Raw genomic sequence first — 23,916 nt, forward strand, 5'->3', positions numbered from 1 at the left:
GAAGCACTCATTCTGAAAAAAATGAATACTTCTATAATAAGCAAGAAGACTGCTAGGATATGTTAGTTTAGATGATTTTCAAAATAATAATGATAATGTTGATGCTTCTGATACTCCTTTATATTTTATTATTGTTCAGTTATTTCATGTCTGACTCTTCATAGTCTTGGTAAAGAGACTAAAGTGGTGATGTCCATTTCAGAGATGAGGAAACTTAAGCAAACAGTGTTCAAAGAGACTGAAGTGGTGATTTCCTTCTCCAGTCCATTTCAGAGATGAGGAAACTTAAGCAAATAATATTTAGCAATTTGCCCAAAGCCGCACAGCAATTTAGTAACTAAGGGCAGATTTGAACCCTGATTCTTCCTGATTCCAGTTATGGCACTCTATCCACTATGTCACTTAGCTGCTTACTCTTCTATACACTAAATGTAATTTTCTTTCTACTGAAAGTGTATTTTTCAAATACAAGTGAAAAGCAAAGGAATCATTTTCCAAGAAAAATTACTAGTACTTAATATGACAGTAATTCTATGAACCAAATGACTGTGTATCCTTTACTTGATTAAACATCTGACAGACAGGCTTTCTTTTTTTTTTTTTTTTATAATTACTTTGAAGGCCAATTTGTTTCTGTATTCAGAATCATAAAAGCATAGCATCTCATCAGTCTTCAAAATTAGCCTCTTGTCTACCAAGCTACTTACTTCATAAAGACTCAATTTTGAAAATTTATCTGAAAAAAGTTTTTAGGAACATTAGATAAGGAAAGAATTTCTTTAAAAATTTTCAGAACATATACACATTTTATTCTAATTTTATATCAAAGTATCCTTGAGCGCCTTTTGAAGGTAACTGCTTGTGAACAGATATGGCCTCATCTACTGTCAGCATAATCCATTATACAAAAGCTATTTTCACTTATACCAATATGCTGATATGCAATTACAGATATCCTGATATCAACAGAGAAATGCATTGGGAACCACAAAAGTTGTTTAGCTAAAGGACCAAAAGCTATTTTTACAGAGGAATCCCTGATCTTTATTATTTAGTCTCTATAAGAAAGACCCCTATTCTACACTCCTGACTCAATTCATGCTTTAGATTTATCTGCCTTCTTTGCTAATCATTTTCTGAGAGGCCTTTGTTACTGAGGTAGAGCACCAAGTATAGACCATCATTTTATATAGGGTTTCAGTCATGATCATACCACTATTTACTCAATTTAACTCACTAGACTCTTCTATGTCCTGACACTTTGCCCCTGGCTTGGGTAACCTTTCCCAAAAGTCTCCATTTTATGTGTTATTTTCCTTAAATAGAACCTAACCTCCCTGAGGGTAGGGACTATGTTGCTTGCTTGTCTTAGGACAGTGCCTGACATAATAAATATTCCGTCTATGCCAAATCACAGTCTTGTAAGAAGAACTTTCCAATTGGATCTCATACTTTGATTCATCTACCAGACACTTCATCCATGAAATGTATTTCTTCATAAACCTAAAGCAGCAATTTAAAAATTCCAGAATCTAACTATTATAAAGGAATCTTAGAAGTCATTTAGCCCAAATCTCTTATTTTAAAGCATAGGAAACCGAGGCTTAGAGAAATAAAGTTAATTTTTCAAGGACACATAGCTAATCCTTGTCAGACTAGTAATAAGAAGCAGGACATTAATGGTGTAGATGATGTATATGTGTGTATGTCTTGTTGTTGTTTAGTTGTTTTAATCATGTCCAACTCTTTGTGATCCCATTTGGGGTTTTCTTGGCAAGAGTTACTGAAGTGGTTTGCCATTTCCTTTTTCAGCTCATTTTACAAATGAGGAATCTGAGGCAAATGGGGTAAGTGACTTGGCTAAGGTCACACAGCCAATATAAGGCTCTGTTTGAACACAAATTGTCTTGACTCCAGGCCAGGAGTTCTGTCCACTTGGCCACTTTCTGCTCTATATAGAACACTCCAAATCTGATCAAGAAGTTTTTAAATTGAAAATATAGGAAGATTAAAAAAAAAAAAAACTTACATATAAATAATAAGCCAGATACCACAGCACACATATAAACACACAGACATATAGACACACACTCATATCCCAGACAACTGGTTGTACAGAATCATTTAAAGACTTCTGATCAGACAAATCCATTTCTTTCTGTGATTATTCCAGTTTTGGAAAACTCAAGTTGTTAAGCAGGTTTTCCTGATATAAAGGCTAAATGGTTTGGCCTTCTGGGGCCAAACAGAACATGTCTAATCCTTCTCCAACATGAAATCCCTCGAAATATTTGAAGAAACCAGAGAAGAAGAGCCTAGTAGAGATCATCTGATTGAGGACAAATAGAGAGATAAATAATAAGGATACAGTGGCAAGAGTATATTCTAGACTTAGAGTAAAGAATTTGACTGATGAGCTCTAGAAAGATATGATGAAGCTATCCCAGAAATAAGACATAGTAGCAATGTGGCACTTCAACTATCTAAAAATCTACTATAAATCATTCTCTACTAAAGGTACAACAGCTAAGAAATACATGATTTTCTCGATATCTTCATGCTTTTAAAAGGCAGAGGAAGCAACAAGAGGATTTAATAACCAAAAAGGTGAATGTGATCTGAAGTTATTTTTTGTAGCAGTTTTCCTAGTTTTTAAAAGTACTTTATATTTTACAATTACCTATAAAGATTAATTTTAACATTTAATTTTTTAAAATTTTGAGTTTTGAATATTCTGTCTTTCTCTCTTACATCCCCCCAACCCCAAGATGTTAAGCAATTTGATATAGGTTATACATGTACAGTCATGTAAGATGCATTTTTATATTAGTCATGTTGTGAAAGAACAGAGAAACCCAAAACACCTCTTTACACACACACAGTCTGGGCTCAGACTTCTGGGCTGTCTCCATTGTAGTGTAAAGAGAGGTAGTATTCAAAATGGTAGTGGAAAGTTTGGTTTTATTGGTACATACCACCTCTTACCTTTCCCTCAGGGTGCCATACTGTGTCAGCTAGCCTGGGTTGTGTGCCAGAGCACATAAAGAGCACAGCCTAATATGAAGTATAAAATCAGAAAGTAAGCTAGAAGAATAGTAACCCCATCACTCCTCCCAAAAATCCATTATGATGGCAGGGATGTTCAAAATAAAAAGGCCTAAGAGAATGACTTCAAAACATTTAAAAGCATTGCTTCAAATAAAAATATGGTTTGGACACAAATTCAACTGAAATTTATAGAAAAGATAATACAATTAAAAAAAAGTTAAAAATTTTTGTAAATTAGGAATGAGACTGTTTGAGTTAAAATTGGAAAAGAAAGTTATCAAAGAAAACAATGAAAAGAGAACTAGCTGTTTCTCAAGAGAAACAAAACTTTATCCAAGCAACAAAACTCTTTGACATTTAGAATAAAACAGATAGGATCCAATAACTCCATAAGGAAACAAAGATTAAACAAAGTCAAAAGGTTGAAAAAAATATTAGAAAATATAAGAGATCTAAAAAATGTAAGGGTATCTCCCAGAAAACAAATAACCTAGAAAAGAGCTTACAGAGAAAAAAAAAAATGAAAGAATCACTTTACTATTTGAATGTCATGACCCAAAAAAGAGCCTAGACATCCTATTTCAAGAAAACTTAAAAGAAAACTGCCTAGATCTCTGAGAACCAGAGGGCAAAATAGAAAAGGCAAGAATCTGCCAATTACTTCCTGAAAAGAACTGCAAAATGAAAACTCCCAGGAATATCACAACCAAAATCTGGAGCTTTCAGATCACAGGAAAAAAAATCCCAAGCAGACAGGAAGAAAAAAAATTCAAATACTAAAGAGCCATAGTCAGGATCAGACACAATTTAGCTGCCACTATTATAAAGGAATGGAGAATTTGGAATATGATGTTCCAGAAGGCAAAATATATGTTCCACAGCCAAGAAAAACGTACCCAGAAAAACTGAGTAAAATATTTCAGTAGGAAAATGTAATGAAATTGAGGACTTTCAAGCAGTCCTGATGAAAAAGTCTAGAACTATGGAGAAACTTTGAAGTAAACAGGAGTGAAGAGAACCATAAGAGGGTAAATATGAATGAACAATGAAAAAGGATTAAAAAAACACAAATTGCTTACGCTCAATTATGGGGAGATGATACAGATGTCCCTTGCAACCTCTGTCCTCATCAGGACAGAGAAAATTATCTTACATAATAATGTTACATAAGTAGATAATCTATACAAATAAGGAAGAGGTCATGGGGAGGAAGAGCAATGGTTGACATCTGAACTTTGCTCTCATTGGAACTAATCAAATGAAGGAATACACACAGTTGGATAGAGAAATACTCTTCATTCAATAGAAAAATGGGAGGGAAAGGAAAGAAGGAAAAAGGGGAAATAAGGAGAGAATAGATGAAGGGAGGAATTAGTTCTTCAAGGCAAGTTCTTAGGATACGCAAAAATATAAAATTAGCTCTTTTTGAGGTGGCAAAGAGTGGGAATCTGAGGAGATGCCCATAAATCAGAGAAGGAATAAATAAGTTATGGCATATAAATTTGATGGAATATTATTGTAATTAACACTCATCAGCATAATAACCAACCAGGATTCCAAATGACTAATGAAACATGCTGCCCATCTCAGGACAGATAAAAGATTCAGAATGCAGAATGAAACAAATATTTTATATGACAGGGTCAATATGGAAATTAGTTTTGATTGACTATATGTGTATAATGGATTTTGTTTTACTTGTATTCTCAATGGGTGAGTGGGAGGGGATCTTGGCTGATTAAAACTTAGAAACTCTGATCAACACAATGTTCAATCACAATTACTGATGATTCATGATAAAACATGTTTTCCATCAACTAACAGAGGTAAAGAACTAAGGGAGTAGATTGAGACATAATTTTTTTAGACATAGCCAATTAGTAATTTTGTATGACTATATATGTTTATAATAGAGGTCATGGTTGGGTTTTTTATTATTCTTATTATTTTTTGCAATCTCAAGATGGAGAGGAATAGGTAAGTGGGAGGGGAAGAAAGCCTATATTTTTTTGAAAATAAAATTTAATTAAAAAAAAAGAAGTCTATAGGCCATTTAAACAAACAAACAAACAAACAAACAAAAGGTTATTATAATAGTGCAGGGGAAAAAATGATGCGGACCTAAAGCAGAGGAAGAAATACTAGTTATCTCTTCTACCTTGTGAAGATTAGAGGCATAGCACCCTCATGATCTGGAAAATCCATGCAAAATTTTTTGACCCTCCCATTGTATCACAGAAGAAACATGAATTTTTTTTCTTTCTTTTATGAGTTGTTTATAAATACCTTACTGGAAAATTTGGGTTAAGTATTTGGTCACAGGCTCTGTGTCATCAGCTTATCTTTGCATGTCACAATTGCTGCTTCCTCAAAACTTTTCAAAAATTCTTATTTAATTTCTTATGCTGATTCATGATGGATTAAAAATGCAATGGAGAAGGTTGCAACATGGAAGGGATAACTGTATGAGATTCAGCAATTTCACTGGATGTGTTAGATCAATATGAGGGAGAGAGAGGCAGGGGAGGGGAGAGAATAATAGCAAGGCTGTGAACCTAGATGATTTGAAAGGATGGTGATGCCCTTGATAATAATAGGAAAGTTCAATAGAGGTTTTTTTTTTTTTTTTTGGGGGGGGGGGAGAGAATGAGTTATGTATTGGACATAATTACTGTGAGATACTTAGAGAACATCTAGTTTGAAATGTCCAATAAGCTGTTGGATGTGTTACTGATGGTCAGGAATGGGACTAGGGCTGAATACACAGCTCTAGGAATCATCTATGTAAAGTAAACAATTGAACCATAAGAATTTATAAGAGCACCAAATGAGAAATTATAAATTATTAATGAGAAAGGAGAAGAGTGCTTAAAAAAAGAGTTTCGGCTACAATTATGGATAAGGAAAGCACATAAAGGAAACTATTATCAGTAAAGCAGGAAAGGTATGTCAAAAAGAAATTGATCATAAGCTCTTTGCAGGAAAAAAAAAGGGTTAAAATGTGGGTGTTATTACTCCGGTGAGTTTTTTTCTGGAGAGCAATTTTTTATTAGCTCTGAAAGATTATATGTACTATGTAGTGTAAGTAACAACTCAGTCCCATAGTGGATTGATTCCTGCATCCAAAATGTTGGGCTCTACAGCAAGGAAAAGATTTAGTTCACTGGTCATTCCAAATTCAGAAATGGATTTGGTGGGATTCATGCCTTGTAACAAATATTTTAAGTGTGAACCCATTTTCCCAAAGAATAATAGATGAGAAGTATGTGATTTTCTTCATTGCCATGTTCCTTCATAGGTGGGGAAGGGAACTGCTTTTGTTGCTATTACACTGAATGAATACCTTTTTGCAAAAGCTATTAGAAATTAATCAAATAAAAACTGGGGCATTTATCAATGGTGGCTAACATTGGTTAGAGCACAGAATAAGAGCTCAAGCCAAAGGCATTAAAGGACCATCTCCCAATATCCTGAGACCCCTGAAGGGAAAGTTGTAGCCTTATTCTGGGGAATCAACTCATGTACGTGAATGTGAAGTAAGATAGGACACCCAGAGTTTATGAGAGATACATGTTTTAAGGACAGTTATTAATCTGTTAATTGACCATTCCAAAAACAACTGGAAGATGAAAATTAAAAGATGGGTCCCTCCTTAGTATCAAGCAAATTTCATTGTTGCCCTAGTCCTCTGGCTTATTATTATTCCACCAAAGAAATCTACAGTTGTTACTTCAAATTTTTGACATAATTTCTCTATTTTATTTCACCCTTTTTAGTTGTTTCTTGGAACACTGGACAAGAGAGAGAAGGTGTTATGAGCCAGAACTTGAAATAAGGTGCTAAATCACTGGAATTGACAGAGACAATGCTTATGTACTTAATACTTATTAGAGTTCACACCTTTAAGAGAGCATATATAAGGAGGAGCTCCCACAAGCCCACAGAAGCCCACAAGCCCACTCTCTCGGAGGCAGAGTCAGATTCATTCCATTTTCCACCTTTGTGCTGGCTGGAAGCTTTAGATTCAGAGGGAGCTAGAGGCAGAAGCTGGAAGAGACAAAGGACTAGTGGCAAGAGCTCTCGGAACCAAGATGCTAAGAAAGCTAACTGGGCTGTTTTGAAGGAGACAAAAAGGATCTGGACTTTAACTCCTGGCTGCATTTGAGGTGATTATTACACTGAACTGAAACTAAGGCTGCCTCCAGAAACCCCCCAAGAAACCTGCTCCCAGAGAACAATACACTTTAGAGAAGAGAACATTACAAGAAGGTGTTACTAAGATACCTCTATATGAAAAATGGGTATTATCTCCACAGTAGGAATAGGAAACGCTTGGGAAGAAACTAAGGTACAAGCTATAATAAAAGCTTTGAAGAATATTTCCAGAATTACAGAAAATCACTGAAATCTGTAAACCCTATCTCTAAAATGACCTCTACATGACAAGTTTGGTAATGAGCACAGCTTAACATAAAGCTAAATCTAAATGCTACCTTATTGCTTTGTAAGAAAGAACATCTTAATCTCCAACACAGTAGGTAAGCATAGAAAATGAGTCACCTTCTTCATAAGGACTTTTAATTTTTAATCTCAGGATCAATCCTCTTGGGAAAAAAATTCCATATTATGTTAATATAAAGAAAGCTTTGACTTTGTATGTGGCTGTTCTTTAAAAAATGATTATCAAACCTACTGCTAATAAGTCACAAGGCTATGAGGAAAAACGTTTTAAAGAAAAATAGTGGCTGGAAAACAGTTTTGCTGCTGTTGTTTTTAAATGGAGAAAAAATGGTATTTGTGACAAGAAAATATGAAAAATAGACCTGGAGAAAAGATAGAACAATTGGAACTGACATGACTTATGTTCTTCAGAAAACTTATATAAGCATTCATGGCTTATTTCATAATATTAATGTGTAGTTCTAGTCTCAAACCAATAGAATAACTAGAATGCAATGAAAAAAATAAGATCACCAGATTGGGAAAAGAGCAATCTATATCTTCAATATACTAAAGAAGTCCTAAAAATTATTAAAATGAACATAAATATAACATTTTCATTAATCAGAATAGCTGAAAATTATGTATAGTTTATAGTTCCTTAAAATTTAGTGAAAATTCTTAAGTGTAATGTTCTCTAAAATATATTGTTTTCTGGAAGCAGGTTTCTTGGGGGGCTTCTGGGAGCAGCCTTCGTTTCAGTTCAGAATAATCACCCCAAATGCAGCCAGGTATTAAAGTCAAAATCCTTTATTGTCTCTTTCAAAGTCTTGTCTCCTTTACTTGGGACTCAGCTTGTTTTTCTGGAGGCCTTCTGTAGTCTTGGTTCTGAGAGCTTAAGCTGCCTTCTCTGGCTTGTGAATTTCCTTGACTGAATCCTGGCTGAAGCTCTGAGAGCTTTTAGTGGGCTTCTTCTTAGTGGGCTTATCCAAGCTTATATGGTCTCTTATCAAAGGTGTGAATCTTGTGGAACTCTAGTAAGTACTAAGTACATTACTGAACTAGAGAACTATTAAGTACCATGCTAAATTAGATAATTATTATCTCTATCAATTCCAGTGACTTACCACCTTGTAAGAATACTAACATTTAAGTCAACAATACATAGTCATAGTGAAATATTTTTTTGGAGACTCCCAATACTAATAAAATCATAGATCTAGTACAATACTACTACAGTAGACAAAGAATAGGAATACCACTAAACCAAGGATGTTATAGAACTGACACTGCTTACCAGGAAAGGTAAGAAAACTAACATCTCAGTTTTTCACAATCACTGATAGAAACTTTTGTCATCTTGGCCATCAGGGAAATTGAACAAATAAATAAGCTATGGCTGTCCATTACCATTAAGTTGGGCCTAGGCAGAACCGCTATTGCTTGCCAAGGAAGATGAGATAATCAGTAATGAGGACCTTCCATAATCACCACCAAATGCCATACCCCTTACAATGAGTTTCCTTCCTAAGATCAGAACCTTAGCCATTGGGTAGGGATGAGAAAATCAACTACTAATAAATAAGCTATAGCTATCCATTATCATGATTCAGGCCAGGCAGAGTGTCTGTTCTTCTTGGGAAGAATGAAAAAGAATCAATAATATTTGAGTCCTCTATAACCATTGACCATTGAAATCAAACTTCTTACTGCTACAAAATAAAGGACCACAATCTTAGAAACTATACCTCTCACTTCCAAGTCTCAAACTAGTACCAGAGCCTCAGGCTTCTTGCTGCCGGAATGCCATATATAAGCAGCATTTCCCACATCAGATAAAACACCAGATCAAGCACAGGAAATAATGTCACTGTGAATCACTCATCTCATATTAGTTTGGAATATGGTAAAGAAGCTGGGGCTAAATATGAGTTCATTTACTACCCTTGATATGATGCTTCCATCTCTCGTTTTCTCTGGTGTATCAGAAGAGACTCATTGATGCTATTTTTCATCAGCTCAAAATCCTTGTGGATGTGGGCCTCAAATTATGCTTCCTCATTCTTACTAGAAAACTCTCCTCCTCCTTTTTCTTCTTTTTCCTCCTCTTCCTCCTCCTTCTCCTTTTCTTCTCCCTCTTTCTCTAATTCTTGTGATTCAGAGCTACAGGTTACCCAAGTGAAAACTCCTTTCTTCTGCTTCAACTCCTCTTTCCCTCATCTTCAGATATTTAATCGCTATTCTTCTTAAATTCCTACTCTGTTCTATGAAGTATTTCCATTTCATCCTATGGAATCTCAGTTCCATCATTAACAAACTTTCTTTCATCTTAAACCTCTTTCTCTAGCAGATGTCTGACTATTGTTTTTTTTTTTTTTTGTTTGTTTTATTTTTTATTTTTTAATTTAATTTAGAAAAACATTTTAAGATCTTAATTTTACCCCCAAAATCCCCTCTTCCTTTTCTCCACAATCCCCTCCCTGAAATAGCAAGCAATTTGATATAGGTTATACATGTGTAGTCATGAAGAACTTATTTCCACATTAATCAAGTGAAAAAAAAAAAAAAAACCAGACCCTTCAATGCACATTATGACATCTTCTCAAATAATCTGATCTCTCAGTCTATCAACTTCTTCCATTTCTCTGACCTCCATCTTCATTCCACTTCAGTCAAATCTTATCTTTTTTTTAATTAAGGCTTTTTATTTTCAAAATATATAAATGGATACTTTTCAACATTTACTCTTACAAAATCTTGTGTTCTAAATTTTTTCTCCTCCTTCCCCTGCTTCCCTTCCTTAGATGGCCAGTAATCCAATATATGTTAAACATGTGCAATTCTTCTATACACATTTCCACAAATATCATGTTGCACAATAAAAATCAGATCAAAAAGGGAAAGAATGAGAAAGAAAACAAAATGCAAGCAAACAACAACAACAAAAAAAAAAAGGTGAAAATATGTTGTGATCCACACTCGGCTCCTACAGTCCTCTCTCTGGGTGCAGATGGCACTCTTCATCACAAGATCACTGTAACAGGGCTGAATCATCTCATTATTGAAGAGAGCCACATCCAGCAGAATTGATTACTATAAAATCTAATTGTTGCTGTGTTTAATGATCTTCTGGTTCTGCTCATTTCATTTAGCATCAGATCATGTAATTCTCTCCAGGACTCTTTGAAATCATCCTGCTGATCATTTCTTATAGAACATTCATATGCCATAACTTATTCAGCTATTCTCTAATTGATGGGCATACATTCAGTTTCTAGTTTCTTGCCATTACAAAAAGAACTACCACAAACATTTTTGCATTTGAGTTGTTTTCCCTCCTTTATGATCTCTTTGGGATACAAGCCCTGTAGAAACACTGCTGGATCAAAGGGTTTCACAGTTTGATAGCTCTTTGGGTATAATTCCAAATTGCTTTCTAGAATGGTTGAATCATTTGACAATTCCACCAACAATATATTAGTATCCCAGTTTTCCCATATCCCCTTCAAAATTTGTCATCTTTTCCTGTCATCTTAGCCTGAGATGTGTGTAGTGGTTCTTCAGAGTTGTCTTAATTTGCATTTCTCTGATCAATAGTTAAGTCAAATCTTATCTTTCCATCTTTCTCTCCAAAAACTACTTTTTGTATTCACTATGCTGTTTAGTTTCTCCATTTTTCATTTTTCTTCCAGATTATAACACCTGTTCTCCTTTCCTTCTTTTGAAATATTGCTCCTATAGTTAAACAAGTCAAATAAATTCTGAAATCTGCTCTTGGCCTTTTAACTCATATACATTTGTTCATGCATAGCCAAGCCCTAAATCTCAGTTACTTCCACCTGCCTTTTCTGCTTGAGTGCTGCTGAATGATGTTGGAAGAAATCACAAAACTGAAGTCCATCACAAAAGTGTTTTCTAGTTTCATTTGAACCCTCATTGCTTCATGGCAATACTTTTATTCTTTCTTAATTGACTATTACAGTTTCCATATTAGCTTTTCTCATCCTGCTTTACCACTTCTCCTTCATTTCTTCAGGGTATACTGCCTTTTACTTTATCTAGAAAACCTAATATTTCCCATCATATCCTAGTTTATACCACAAGCTCCCTTATCATTCCTTTCTTTTCTCTTATTGAGGCTGTTCTTCTTGTTGCAGTCAAACTCTTTACTTGAACCTTTGTTCCCTTAAGGGAACAAAGAGAACAAAGGGAGAGGTGAGAGCAGTGTGCTTAGATTCAGAAAGATCTAAGTTCAAATCCATCCTCAGACATTTGCTAGCTGTGTGACCCTGGGCAAATCATTTAATCTCTATCTGCTTTAGTTTTCTCAATTGTAAAATAGGGATATAATGATAGCCCTACGTTCCAGGATTGTTGTGAAAACCAGATAAGATGTTTATACAATACCTAAAACAGTGCCTAGCACACAGGAGTTGCTTAATAAATGCTTATTCCTTCTTTTTCATTCCCATGCCTTCACTTCCCCTTCTTTCCCCCAATTGTTGCAATTTCAACCTCTATCTACTGGATTCTTATTTGTTGGCTACAAACTTGCTCAGGTCTTGCTTCACTAGCCCCATCTCCATCCCTATTCTTAAAAATCTTTCACTTAATTCTACCATCCCTTCAAGATATTATCCTCTATCTCTTCTTTCTCACAATCAAACTCCTTGTAGGAAAACAAAACAGTCCACATTCCTTTTCTCTACTTCAGTTTGGACTCAAACTTACTAATTGACCAAAATTGCTCTCTTTATCATTACCAATATTTTTTACAATTGCTAGGATCTGATGGCTTTCCCCCCCAGTTTTAGTTCTTCTTGATCTCTCTGTGCTATTAGACTCTGTTTCATATGCCAGTATGTATTTGATTAATACTTTCTGTTTTGCCTTGATTTTCTCCATTCTCTTCCAACTATTCTCTATCTTAATTATTTCCTTTGTATCTTTTCCTAGATCATTGGTTATATTCTACTCTTTAACCAAGGATGTACCTTGGGACTCTTCTGAATCCTCTTCTCTCTACCCTTTCTAACCTGGGGATTTTATCAGCTTGCATAAGCTCAATGATCATTTATTTCTATGCAGATATCTCCCAGATATATAATATCTTATCCTAACCTCTCTCCTGAACTCCACCCATCACTTCTCCATCCAAGAGGATATTCTGTAGGCATATAAAACTCAACACATACAAATCAAACTCACTCTTTCCTTCTAAATTCCTCTTCTCCTTGAAAATGTCCTGTTTTAGTTGAGGCCAATACTATCCTTTTGATCAATTAGATTTATAAATTTAGCATCAGCCTTTAGTCTCACTTCTTGCTCAGTTCCTACATCCAACTAGTTACTAATTCTTGCCAATTCTACCTGTATCTGTTCTTCCCTCACCCCAACCCTTGTTTGGCCAACAATCTAATTTCAGCCCTCACTGAAACAAATGCCTAAATGGACTTCTGGTTTTTCAGTCTCTCTGTGCTAATGTATCCCCTACATAACTGTGAAAATAATTTTCCAAAAACACAAATCTGACTCTGTTAACTCCCCAGATCAATGACCTTCAGAAGCTTGCTACTACCCCTTGGATAAAATATATACTCCTTAGTTTCAAATTTAAAGCCCTTCACAATCTGGATCCAGGCTACTTTTCCAGAATTACTTCACATTACATAATACCCTTTGTTTTAGCTGAACTAACACATTCTCTGTTTTACTCAGAATTTTGTTTTCTCTTTTGTACCTCTGCAAAAGTCTGTTCTACATATCTAAAAAGCACTTCTTCCTCACCTTAAAGTTTCTAACTTCATTTAAAGTTCAGTTTATGTGCCACATCCTTTGGGAAATCTTTTGATCCCCTAGTCATTAGGATATTCTCTTTTCAAATTATTGCAAATCTACTTATGTGTTTAGGCACTGAATTCTGGCAGCATAATTTTTTTATATGCATGTTATCTCCTCCACCAGAATGTAGGCTCATTACAAGTAGGTTGGTTTCATTCTTTGTATTTGGAGTCTCAATATGTAACACAGTACCAGTACATTGGGGGCATATAATCAATACTTGATTGCTTGAGGGTAAAAGAGTTTTCTTATTTTGTCTTTGAATCTCCAATACCTAACACAAGACACATACTTAATAAATGCTAGTTGACTGAAGGCTTATTTCTTGTTTTGTCTTTGGATGCCCAGTGCCTAGCACATTGCCTTGCACATAAAAAAATCATTTTGAAATAATGGACAAAAGTAAGAATTTGCTTTTTGAAAGACAGAGATAGCTAAAAATAGCCATCAAGACAACCAACTTTAAACATATTTATAAATAGACCTATTGCCTTAATGTAAACAAGGTAACATATATTCCTGATTTTTATTTGAGCTTGTTCTTTGTGTAGTTATGATGATAAATAACAAGTGTGGTTAATTCTTCCCAGAGTTCCTCAATGTTTTGTGCTGCAGAGCTTCTAGCAACAGGTAATGTTTTCATACTTTTTGGCTAGAAAACAGAATACTTTGTATTAACTCTGCCCTACTTCCACCCTCATACTCTACAAAGAACACCAGTCACACTTCACTGCTCTCTGCCAGCACAGACATGTAGGGAGAAGCCTAAACTAGCAGGTTTCTTCACAAGCAGACCAGGGATATTTGTTTATAAATGGTTTTATAAAGACTTATATGTACAATTATGATCATGGAAACTGAAAACTCTGGTGATGAAAATGTTTTATAATTTTTCTCACTTGGAATAACTATTAATTGTTGAGGCTGAAAGGTCCCCTATTCCTTTTACTATCTTTACAATTAACACTAGAAGCTGTTGTTTTGGGAATGTCCCTAACAGCACTGAGCAATGCATAAATAAAAATATAGCAAATTCAACTCTGAATTTTTTTCTCATTGTAGATTACACATTCTATGAGCTGCCTCCTTATTTTCTCCTGCCCTCTCTCCTTTTCACATAGCTTTCTTTGTTTCTCTTAGATAATCTTACAAAACTGTTGGCTTTTTCTATCACTTTCACTGTCCCAAACAAACATAGGAATTATAAAGCTATAAAGTGGAAAGGGAGAGCAGCAATTGGCTGATGAAGTGAAGAGAGTAGTAGGCTTGGAGTTAGGAAGACTTCTTTTCCTGAGTTCATATCTGGCCTCAGACAATTACTAGATGTGTGACTCTGAGCAAGTCATTTAACATTATTTACCCAAGTTTCCTCATCTGGAAAATGAGCTGGAGAAGAAAAATGGCAAACCACTCCAGTATCTTTGACAGAAAAATCCCAAATGGGGTTACTAAGACTGAAATGCAACTGAAAAACTAATGAACAACAACAAACCAGAAAGGAGTTTATCTTGAATGTTGTTCTTATTCTAGTGTTCTTTAAAGGATGTATTAAATAAAACATAGTTTCTTGAAATTAATCTAGTTTTCATTTTGTCTTCAAAACCCAAGCACCTAAGCATAAAACTGAATATAAATGATACTTACATATTGAACTGAACTGAACTGAAAGTGACTCGTACCTACATACAGTAGAAGGCAAGAAGCGAAAATGCTAGAGAGGCTGCTATTTACTCACCTTCTCCTCTGTATATTGCAAATACATGTGGGTATTTTAGTGAAATAAGATTGTTTCCCTAACCAATCCACTTTTACCCAACAATGTAAGATAAAGAACCCAAAAGAAGCCATTTGGAGGATAGACCAAAAAACAAACAAACAAACAAAACCTCCCCCCCCCCAAAAAAAAACCACCAAAAGCCCACCCATTCATATTTACCAGTTTTTTCCTTCTTGTACACACCTTCCTCAAATTCTTAGGCTGAACTGCTTCCTATGTTCATGTCTCTGCATGTTATTTGATCTGTACCTTGGGACTCAAAAACTACTATGGCAGATAGGAAAACTGGAGAGAGTTATATGCTAGTTCATGTAATGTGTGCTAATGTGTCTCTCAATTAGGATAATAAAGAATTGACCACAAAACACTGTCTTGTACATGAAGAAATATCTAAATTGTCCCTTGATACAATTATGCAACATTGTGGCACCTAAAAGGATATTTTAAAACTCACAACACCTTGGGGTTGGTCTTCATTTCTAGACATCTATAGTATAATTATTTCTAGACATGCACAATATAGCTTGAGATTTATAGACAGCACAGTGTAGAACCCTCCACAGGAAATACCCCAATTTAATCTCATAGGTCAAGGCATTCTTAAGGATGTCTACCTCAGGTTCAAGATACTCTGTGGGTCTCACTTATAATCCAAAAGCTTTTGAGCTTTCAGAGATATTTAGTCTTTAAGAGTCAGCCAGAAGCTGCATTGGGCTCAAAGTAAAGATTTTTATTGAAATGACACAGATTAAAAAAAAATCTAATTCTACAAAATTATAAATGGATTGTGATGTTACAACTCATTGCTACAAATCTCATAACATGAAGAATACTCTCCTACAAATACAATCAGCCAGTGAAAAAGATTGAGCAAGATCTCATAATTGGGAAGGCATACAAAGAAGGAATATATGAGGTCAAAACAGTATGTCTCCAGCATTGCCACACTAGCTATTTGATATTGTGTACTAGTGACTTTCCTTTTAACATATAGAGAACACTGAAATTATTCAAGGGCCCAAAGGATCCACTTGAGGCATCTAACAGGACACACAGATTTAAGAGAGTATTCTATTTCCCCTATATCTCTAGTGAACCAAAACAGAGATGGGTGAAATGATTATTTTTAAAAATCTACCCCTGTAAGAAGAAAAATAAAATCTAAAGGCTGAGAAAATATTATCTGATTACATTACAATTATATTACATTGCAATTCTTTTCCCAAATTTGTTTCTTTATAAATACTGTTATTGTTTAGTTGTTCATTCCTGACTCTATATGACCATATGGATGTTGTTCTTGGGGTTTTCTTGGCAGATACTGGAGTGGTTTGCCATTTGCATTTCCTGTGTATCCCTATTTTACACATGAAGAATTGAGACAAACAGGAGTTAAGTGACTTGCCTAGAATAGTATAGGTAGTAAATGCCTGAGGCTACATTCGAACTCATCAGATCTTCCTAACTCCAGGTTTAGTACTCTATCCATTGTACCTCCCAGCTGCTCCTTTTGTAAGTATAGATGTGAATAATGTATATACATATAGAAGCAAGACTCTAAAAGCAAGGATTCTTTACCAAGGATATGTAAACTTTTAAATATTTAAAAAATGTATTTAAATAATTTGGTTTCCTTTTGATTCTATGTATTTTATTTTATGCATTTAAAAACATTATTCTGATAAAGGAGCCATCAGTTTCACCAAACTGCCAAAAAGTTAAGAACTTCTGCTTTAAAAAATAAAAGATATTATTACAACCCAGAGTTGGTTATAATTAAATATTCAAGAGTGTACACTGGAAACAAACTACATTAACTCTCACTAGTCCCTTCTTTCAAAATACTCTTCCCCACCCCAGCTTCAAATTGCTAATAATAGAGCTAATATATGGAAGATGCTTCCAAGTCCCAGGAGGAAATTTTAACATTATGTAAGGAGTTTGAAAATTCACATATGAAAGCTGAAACTGACAAATTTCAAATCTTGGGGACTTTCCAAGTTCTATATACCAATGAAGAATTTAAAGGTTCTCATTTTTCACATACTGATATATATCATGAAACCCTGGGACAAAGTAAAATTGTCCCTTAGAAATGGATAAGGATACCATTTTCTCTCTTTTACCTCATTCAAAAAAAAAAAAAAAAACCCTACAATAAGGCAGTATTAATTTAAAGTTTCTGAAAACTAAGGAGTACTTTCACATCATAATAGAAGGTTTTTAACTTTGGGCTAACCATATGAAGCTACTGGATATCTGGGTGGTGCAGCAGATAGAATGCTAAGCCTGGAGTCAGGAAAAATCATCTTGGTGAGCTGAAATACAGCCTTGGACACTTCCTACTATAAGACATTGGGTAAGTTTTTAGTTTTCTCATTTGTAAAATGAGCTGGACAAAAAAATGGCAAGCCTCTTTAGTATCTTTGTCCAAAAAGCTCCAAATAGGGTCACAGAGTCAGATACAATTGAAAAATGACTGAACTGAAGCTGTTATTGCCAATCACAAAAACCAAATGAAGCTATGAAGTTGTTTTCAGAATATATAAAAAAGGCTGATCTTCAGAACAAATAAAATGTTCTGACAACAAAGCAGACTAGGTACACTTACTATCTTCCTCTTGGCAAATCTTTCTATCAATGAGGACTGATTTTTTACTAAATAACCTCAGCAGGTGGGAGTGAAAAATTAGCCAGCTGCCTGAACAGAATGTTTAAAATGACTTACAAAATTTTTCCTCATATAGTAATTTTACAGAAGTGGGAAGACTTGAAGAGAGATACTAATCACCTGTATTGTTCTCTCAAAGTTTCATTAAAGTTCATGACAAACACATCCCTAATTATCACTTTACCCCTTACTATGGTAATAAGACACCTAGTCAAAGATGGGAAAAGATGTATTTTTTCCTCTGGATATATATGCATTTCCAAAAAAAATTTCAAAGCAGAATATCAAACTTCTTTTCAAATCAAAAGGTCATGGAGTTTCATTAAAAGAAAGGAAAAAATAAACCCCAAAATTATTAGTACAAATTAGGACTCACCAATGATACCACTATCTCTGCTTTCAAGTGTGGAAGTTGGACTGGTGACAGCCCCATAGTTGCAATCCTTTGCTGTTGCATTGGTATTGACTGGTGGGAGGGTGGAGCAAGGGCTGCTGGCTGGTGGAGAGGCAGTGCTGCTAGTCAAGGTAGAACAAGGACTTATTCGTTGAGTGACTGCTGAGGTCTGAAAAACAGAAAGGAAGAATACATTACTTGCAATGATCAATAGTTGTAGAAATAACTATCAATATAGCTGTAAAACTGCAGGATAGAACACCTTTTAGAAACAGCAAAGAAGATCAGAAGAAAGAGAAATATCCAACAATGTACAACTTCTCTGCCTTAGACAAATGCAGAGCTAGTCAGAGCTTGGCTAGTTTGTATTTCTTTTCACCTCCGGGCATGTAAGCTTCCAAGTCTTGCATTCAACATGAAATTCAGTGAATTTAAAACAAGCAGAGACTGTGGGAGAAAAACAGGCACAGCAAGCTAAATTCTCTCTGGAAAGTTAGCTCAGTACATCTAGTATCTGGTACTGATCGAAACCCATCTATAACTTGGTGGATGTTTTTAAGAGTTGCCTGAGGGCTAGAGATTAAGTTACTGTCCACCACCATAAAGAAGTACTTGAATCCACATCCTCCTGAAACAAAGTATAGACTTCCCCAAGTCATATCATCTTCCAGTGAAGCTAATGTTCTTTTTTTCAATTACCATCAAGTTAGGATAAAGTCAGTGTCATCCTTAAGAACAAAGGCTGCAATTTATTATTCTACTCCTGCAAAGGCTAGAGAAATGTCAATGACTAGGTAATTGCATGATCTCACCGTCATAGCAATGTTAATGGCATGGCTCAAATGGAATTGTGTGATCTCACCAATTTGGGTGTTCCCTGGAGGTGGGGGAGAGGGAGGGAATGGGACTTGATTTCCTGCCCCACCCCCTCAACCTCCCTTCAGGTGATAGTCATGGGGTGAACTCACAAATGAAGGTTTGATGAATCTATAAGATGTTAACACCTGCTTTCCTGTTACAAGCTATAATATTTTCTGACTGATTTAGAAAGGAGAAAGGTCATTGGACAGGAATTTTTTTTTTTTTTTAAAGGCCCTTACAGGGCTTTAAAAACTAATCTTGGAAGAGAAGTTTGAGGTTCAAGAGTTGGGCAGCTCAGATTAAGTCCAGGCTATGGATCTGTGGAAAAGTTGGGTGGGAGGGGTGAGTGGGAAACAGTGGAGGAAGAGTTTTCAAATCTCATTTTCCACCCTCACCCCCAGGGATCCTAGCAGCAGAGCTACTTGCCCAGAAGGATATATCCTATTCAGCTGGAACAGTGGCACAAAGGTGCCAACTTGGTATGTCTACAAAGGTACAGATCAGAACTTATATCTACTTATCCTGTAGGATTCTTATTGATGTCTTCCTTAAGTTCATCAGAAAGGGCCCACTTAATATGTTCTAAGCCTTCTTCACTTTCTCTTGACCTCATGAGGATATCAAGGAAGCACATGGATTGTCTACCTGTCCAGTTCTCACACATTTTCCTGATAAAATTCTTAAACTTTTCAAAAGGCTTTTATTTATTATGTTGCAGTCTGCTCACACCCACCATCTGCTGCTCTACTACTTTCCAGATCATCTCTATTATGTCACAGCGTGCCAGAGGTAAGGAAGTCTTTTTATTTACAAAAGTGTATTTACAAAACATACGTATGTATAATTTTTCATCGTTGATCCTTGCAAAGCAATCTATTCCAAATTATCCCCCTTTTCTCCCTACTCCTTCCCCTAGATAGCAGGTAGTCCAATACATATTAAATATGTTAAAATATATGTTAAATCCAATATATGTATACATATTTATATGATTATCTTGCTGCACAAGAAAAATCAGATCAATAAGGAAGAAAAACTGAGAAAGAAAACAAAATGCAAGCAAAGAACAACAGAATGAGAATGCTATGTTATGTTCCACACTGTTCCTACAGTCCTCTCTGAGTGTAGATGGCTCTCTTCATCATTGAGCAAGTGGAACTGGTTTGAATCATCTCATTGCCTATTAGGACTGATTATCATATAGTCTTGTTGCCATGTATAATGATCTCCTAGTTCTGCTCATTTCACTTAGTATCTGTTCATGTAAGTCTCTCCAGGCCTCTATGAAATCATTCTGCTGGTCGTTTCTTACAGAATATTCATAACATTCATAGACATAATTTATTCAGCCATTCTCCAATTGATGGATATCTATTCAGTTTCCAGTTTCTTGCCACTACAAAAAGGGTTGCCATAAACATTTTTTGCACCCGTGGGTCCCTTTTCCTCCTTTAAGATCTCTTTGGGATATAATTTGGGATATAATTAAGTAGAAACACTGCTAGGTGAAAGGGTATACATAGTCTGATAACTTCAAAATCTTAATATTGTAGTTTCAAGTTGAATCTCTCATTTTAATAAAACAACTGCCTAATATTCTTTATTGGGAATGCCATTATATTTAATAAACAGTAGTCAAGCATTTTTTTTTAAGCTTGCTCTCAAGAGCAAGCTAATTTCAAGAGATGGCTACTTGGTGTCATGTAAAACAAATTCTTGAACTAGATAGCTTTTGAGGTCCTTTTAAACTCGGTGATTCTATGATCTGTAACTGACACCTCAGAATTCAGCAATTTGAATGATTTTCTTTAATCTTTTTAATATTTAAGGAAAATTACTTAACTTCCTAACAATTCTTAACATGTAAGTATCTTTCTTGTTAGCAATTTCTTGGGTGAAGGTTCTTTCCTCAAATCCCTATATTCTAATGCTGTTAACTTTTGTTGGAGAAGGGTAGTTTCTTTAATAGGAGGTGAGTGAATTTTCAAGGGCTTTAATCCAAGTTCATTTTTTTCACCAAAGGTATCTGATTTTTCACTGATATAAGTTACATTTTGTAAAATGATGTTTGTCTAGAGTAAATAATAAAGGAAAAGAAAGATAAACAACTTTCTCATATTTACATAGTTATTTCTATGTTGATCTCTTATCAAAGAGCTATCATTTTGATGAGAGTGGCTTTATAAAGTTATTAACATTTTTAGATGTTATATTTTTTGTCCATTTGTTAAAGAAGAGATTTACTATTACATTAGTACTAGAGTGGCTGGAGCAACTAGGTGATGTGGTAGACCAAGAGGATTGAGTCTGAAGTCAGAAAGAAGCATCTTCCTGAATTTAAATCTGGCCTCAGACACTTCCTAGCTGTGTGACTCTGGACAAGTCACTTAACCCTGTTTCTGTCAATTTTCTCATTTATAAAAAGAGCTAAAGATGAAAATGGCAAACCACTCTAGTAATTTTGCCAGGAAAACCACAAATGGTTTCACAAAGAATCAGAAAAGATTGAAACAACTGAACAATAATAACATGATGGAATGACTTCTGCCTGAATCAATAGATACTCCAGCAGAGGGCTACACATTGTTAGCATGAATTAATTCAGAAAGTGTTCGTTCTAGTTCTACCATTAATTACTTGCAACATACTATTATAGCAGGTAAGAACTTGAATTTTCAAATTGTATTTTAAGAGCATATGAATGGATTAATGAAAAAGTAAAAGTACTATGTGCTAAAATACACATAAACAAAGCCTAAAAGAAGTAGGACCTATGTCCATCAAAGAAACTTCTGACACCCTAGTGAGACAAATAAATCACAATGTCTAAGAAAAGAAACACTAATTTTGATTTCTGAATGCCTTATATCTCAGTGCAGAATAGTGATTTACACTAATGGTAAACTCTAGACCTCTGCTAAAATTAAAAATGCTATTGCGAAACTGGCTATTCTTTAGTATTTCTTCAAATCCCCAAATTGAAATCTTTCAGTGATTATACAACCTCTGTTAGGCAAAGGAAAAATAAACTCTTGGATTTGATAAAAATCTTCTGCTAAGTATTGAATCATTCAAATATGGCCTGAGACACTTACTAGCTATATGACCCTAGGCAAATCACTTAACCTTGATTGATGCTCCAGATTCATCCCTCCCCCGCAAAAAGAAGTTTAAAAAAAAAAAAAAAAAAAAAAAAAAAAAGAACTATCCTATTGTCTTCTGACTGTGCTTAATACTGTCTATATCCTGTAGAGGGAGTATAATGCATTGTAGACATAAAGTCAAAAGATGTATATTCAAGTCCTCCCCCTGACACCTACCAGCCTCATTAAAACTTGGATGGAAATCATTTTACTGATTGATCCTCAGTTTTCTTATTTTAAAAATTAGAATAAAAAAAGAAAAACTATTTTATTCTAATAGTTAATCAATAATAGTTACCAAAGAATTATTATAAGCTGCTACTATTATACTAAAGACTATTTCTTCTACAATGTTTTAAAAGGATTTTTCTTCTGATTCTTTTCTCTTTAGTTTAATAAGAAAGAATTTAATTAGCATTATTTCTTTTTGATTCAAATCTAATTCCAAGGTATATTCCAATTTAAGTGTATTTGCATTTCACATCATTATTGTTAATAAAATTAATTCTTTTTTCTTAGAACCTTAAAATATACTATGTCATTTGACAATGACAAGTGTAAATACCTCCAGGCTAGCTCCTCTAAACTAGCAAGCAAATAGGGGGGTCCTGGGGTTAGCTGGGTATAGAGTTAGCCTCAGCCTCAATCACAGTCTGGGAGGTAAGTCCCAAAAGGTTGAGGTAACCTCTACTGATAAGGAACTATGTAGAAATCTGTAACATCTGGGGCCTAATGCAGGTGAGTGGTCTAGTGTGCAGATTAAGGGGAGAGGGAGAAAAAAAGATAAGGGGATAAGATGTGGAAGGAATCCCACATGGCTGGGAGGAGGTTAAGTAATAGCAAGGCAAGGTAAGGAGTAGAATTAATATAAGAGTTAGCAGGGATAGGAAATAAGGGATATATACAAACACAATAACAATGATCAGAATTTATTAGGGAAAAAAAGTAGCAGTGGTACGACACTGACTGATCTCAAAGTCAAACTTGAAAAAGATTCAATCAAGAGAGAAATCTACATTATATGTCAGCCATATTATATATGTATGTATGGTATGTGTATGCATAGTGTGTGTACATATGTATATACATGTGTGTATCTATCTATCCATATGCATATCTAAATATATATCTGTGTTTAACTATAGCTTTCTTGGGGGAGATAAAGGGAAGGAAAGGGGAAAAAAAGAATAAAGTAAAAAGTGCATAGAAGAGAACCAAAGAAAATCTAGACAGAAACAAAGAAAAAATGGACACAATTTCTTCTATCACTATATATGCTTTCTGGAAATGGAAATTTATTGTTATATATTTTGAATCCTCCTTGATCTTCTGCTGGGGACACAATAATTTTTTTTGTTTTGTTTTGTTTTGTTTTGTTTTTTTTCTTTTTCCATTTTTTTTCTTATTTTGGATTAAAGTTTTAAATAAAAAATTAAAACATACATACACAAAAACAACTCCAGCCATGATTAATATATGACTTTAAAATGTTCAATAATCCTATCCTTTATGGCTGGCCAAAATGGCAAAACAAAATTAAAGTTAGAAAATTTTCATTATTGACTCCTGTTAATAATTAAGAATGTACATTTAAAAAACCTAAGGAAAATATGTACTTTTCTATTGCCCTTAATCATCATCACAAATTTTTTTTGGGAGGAGAGCAACTTCTAAATGAAATACTTCATTACAATGCATTTGATTTATAAACTGAAACTATTTTAGAATTGAAGGCTGTAGC

At 34.7% G+C, this 23,916-nt stretch overlaps 1 protein-coding gene across 10 annotated transcripts in view; it reads right to left on the reverse strand.

The window, feature by feature from the left end:
* TANC2 (tetratricopeptide repeat, ankyrin repeat and coiled-coil containing 2) overlaps positions 1–23,916 on the reverse strand; it is a 535,383-nt gene that overhangs the window by 193,893 nt on the left and 317,574 nt on the right. For all 10 annotated transcript variants that reach the window (XM_031965901.1, XM_031965907.1, XM_031965906.1 and 7 more), the window contains one exon: positions 18,154–18,340. In XM_031965901.1, the coding sequence (XP_031821761.1) occupies positions 18,154–18,340 (187 nt within the window). The remainder of the gene's footprint in view (positions 1–18,153; positions 18,341–23,916) is intronic.

Source organism: Sarcophilus harrisii, chromosome 4, assembly GCF_902635505.1.
Source record: "Sarcophilus harrisii chromosome 4, mSarHar1.11, whole genome shotgun sequence".
Taxonomy (NCBI): domain Eukaryota; kingdom Metazoa; phylum Chordata; class Mammalia; order Dasyuromorphia; family Dasyuridae; genus Sarcophilus; species Sarcophilus harrisii.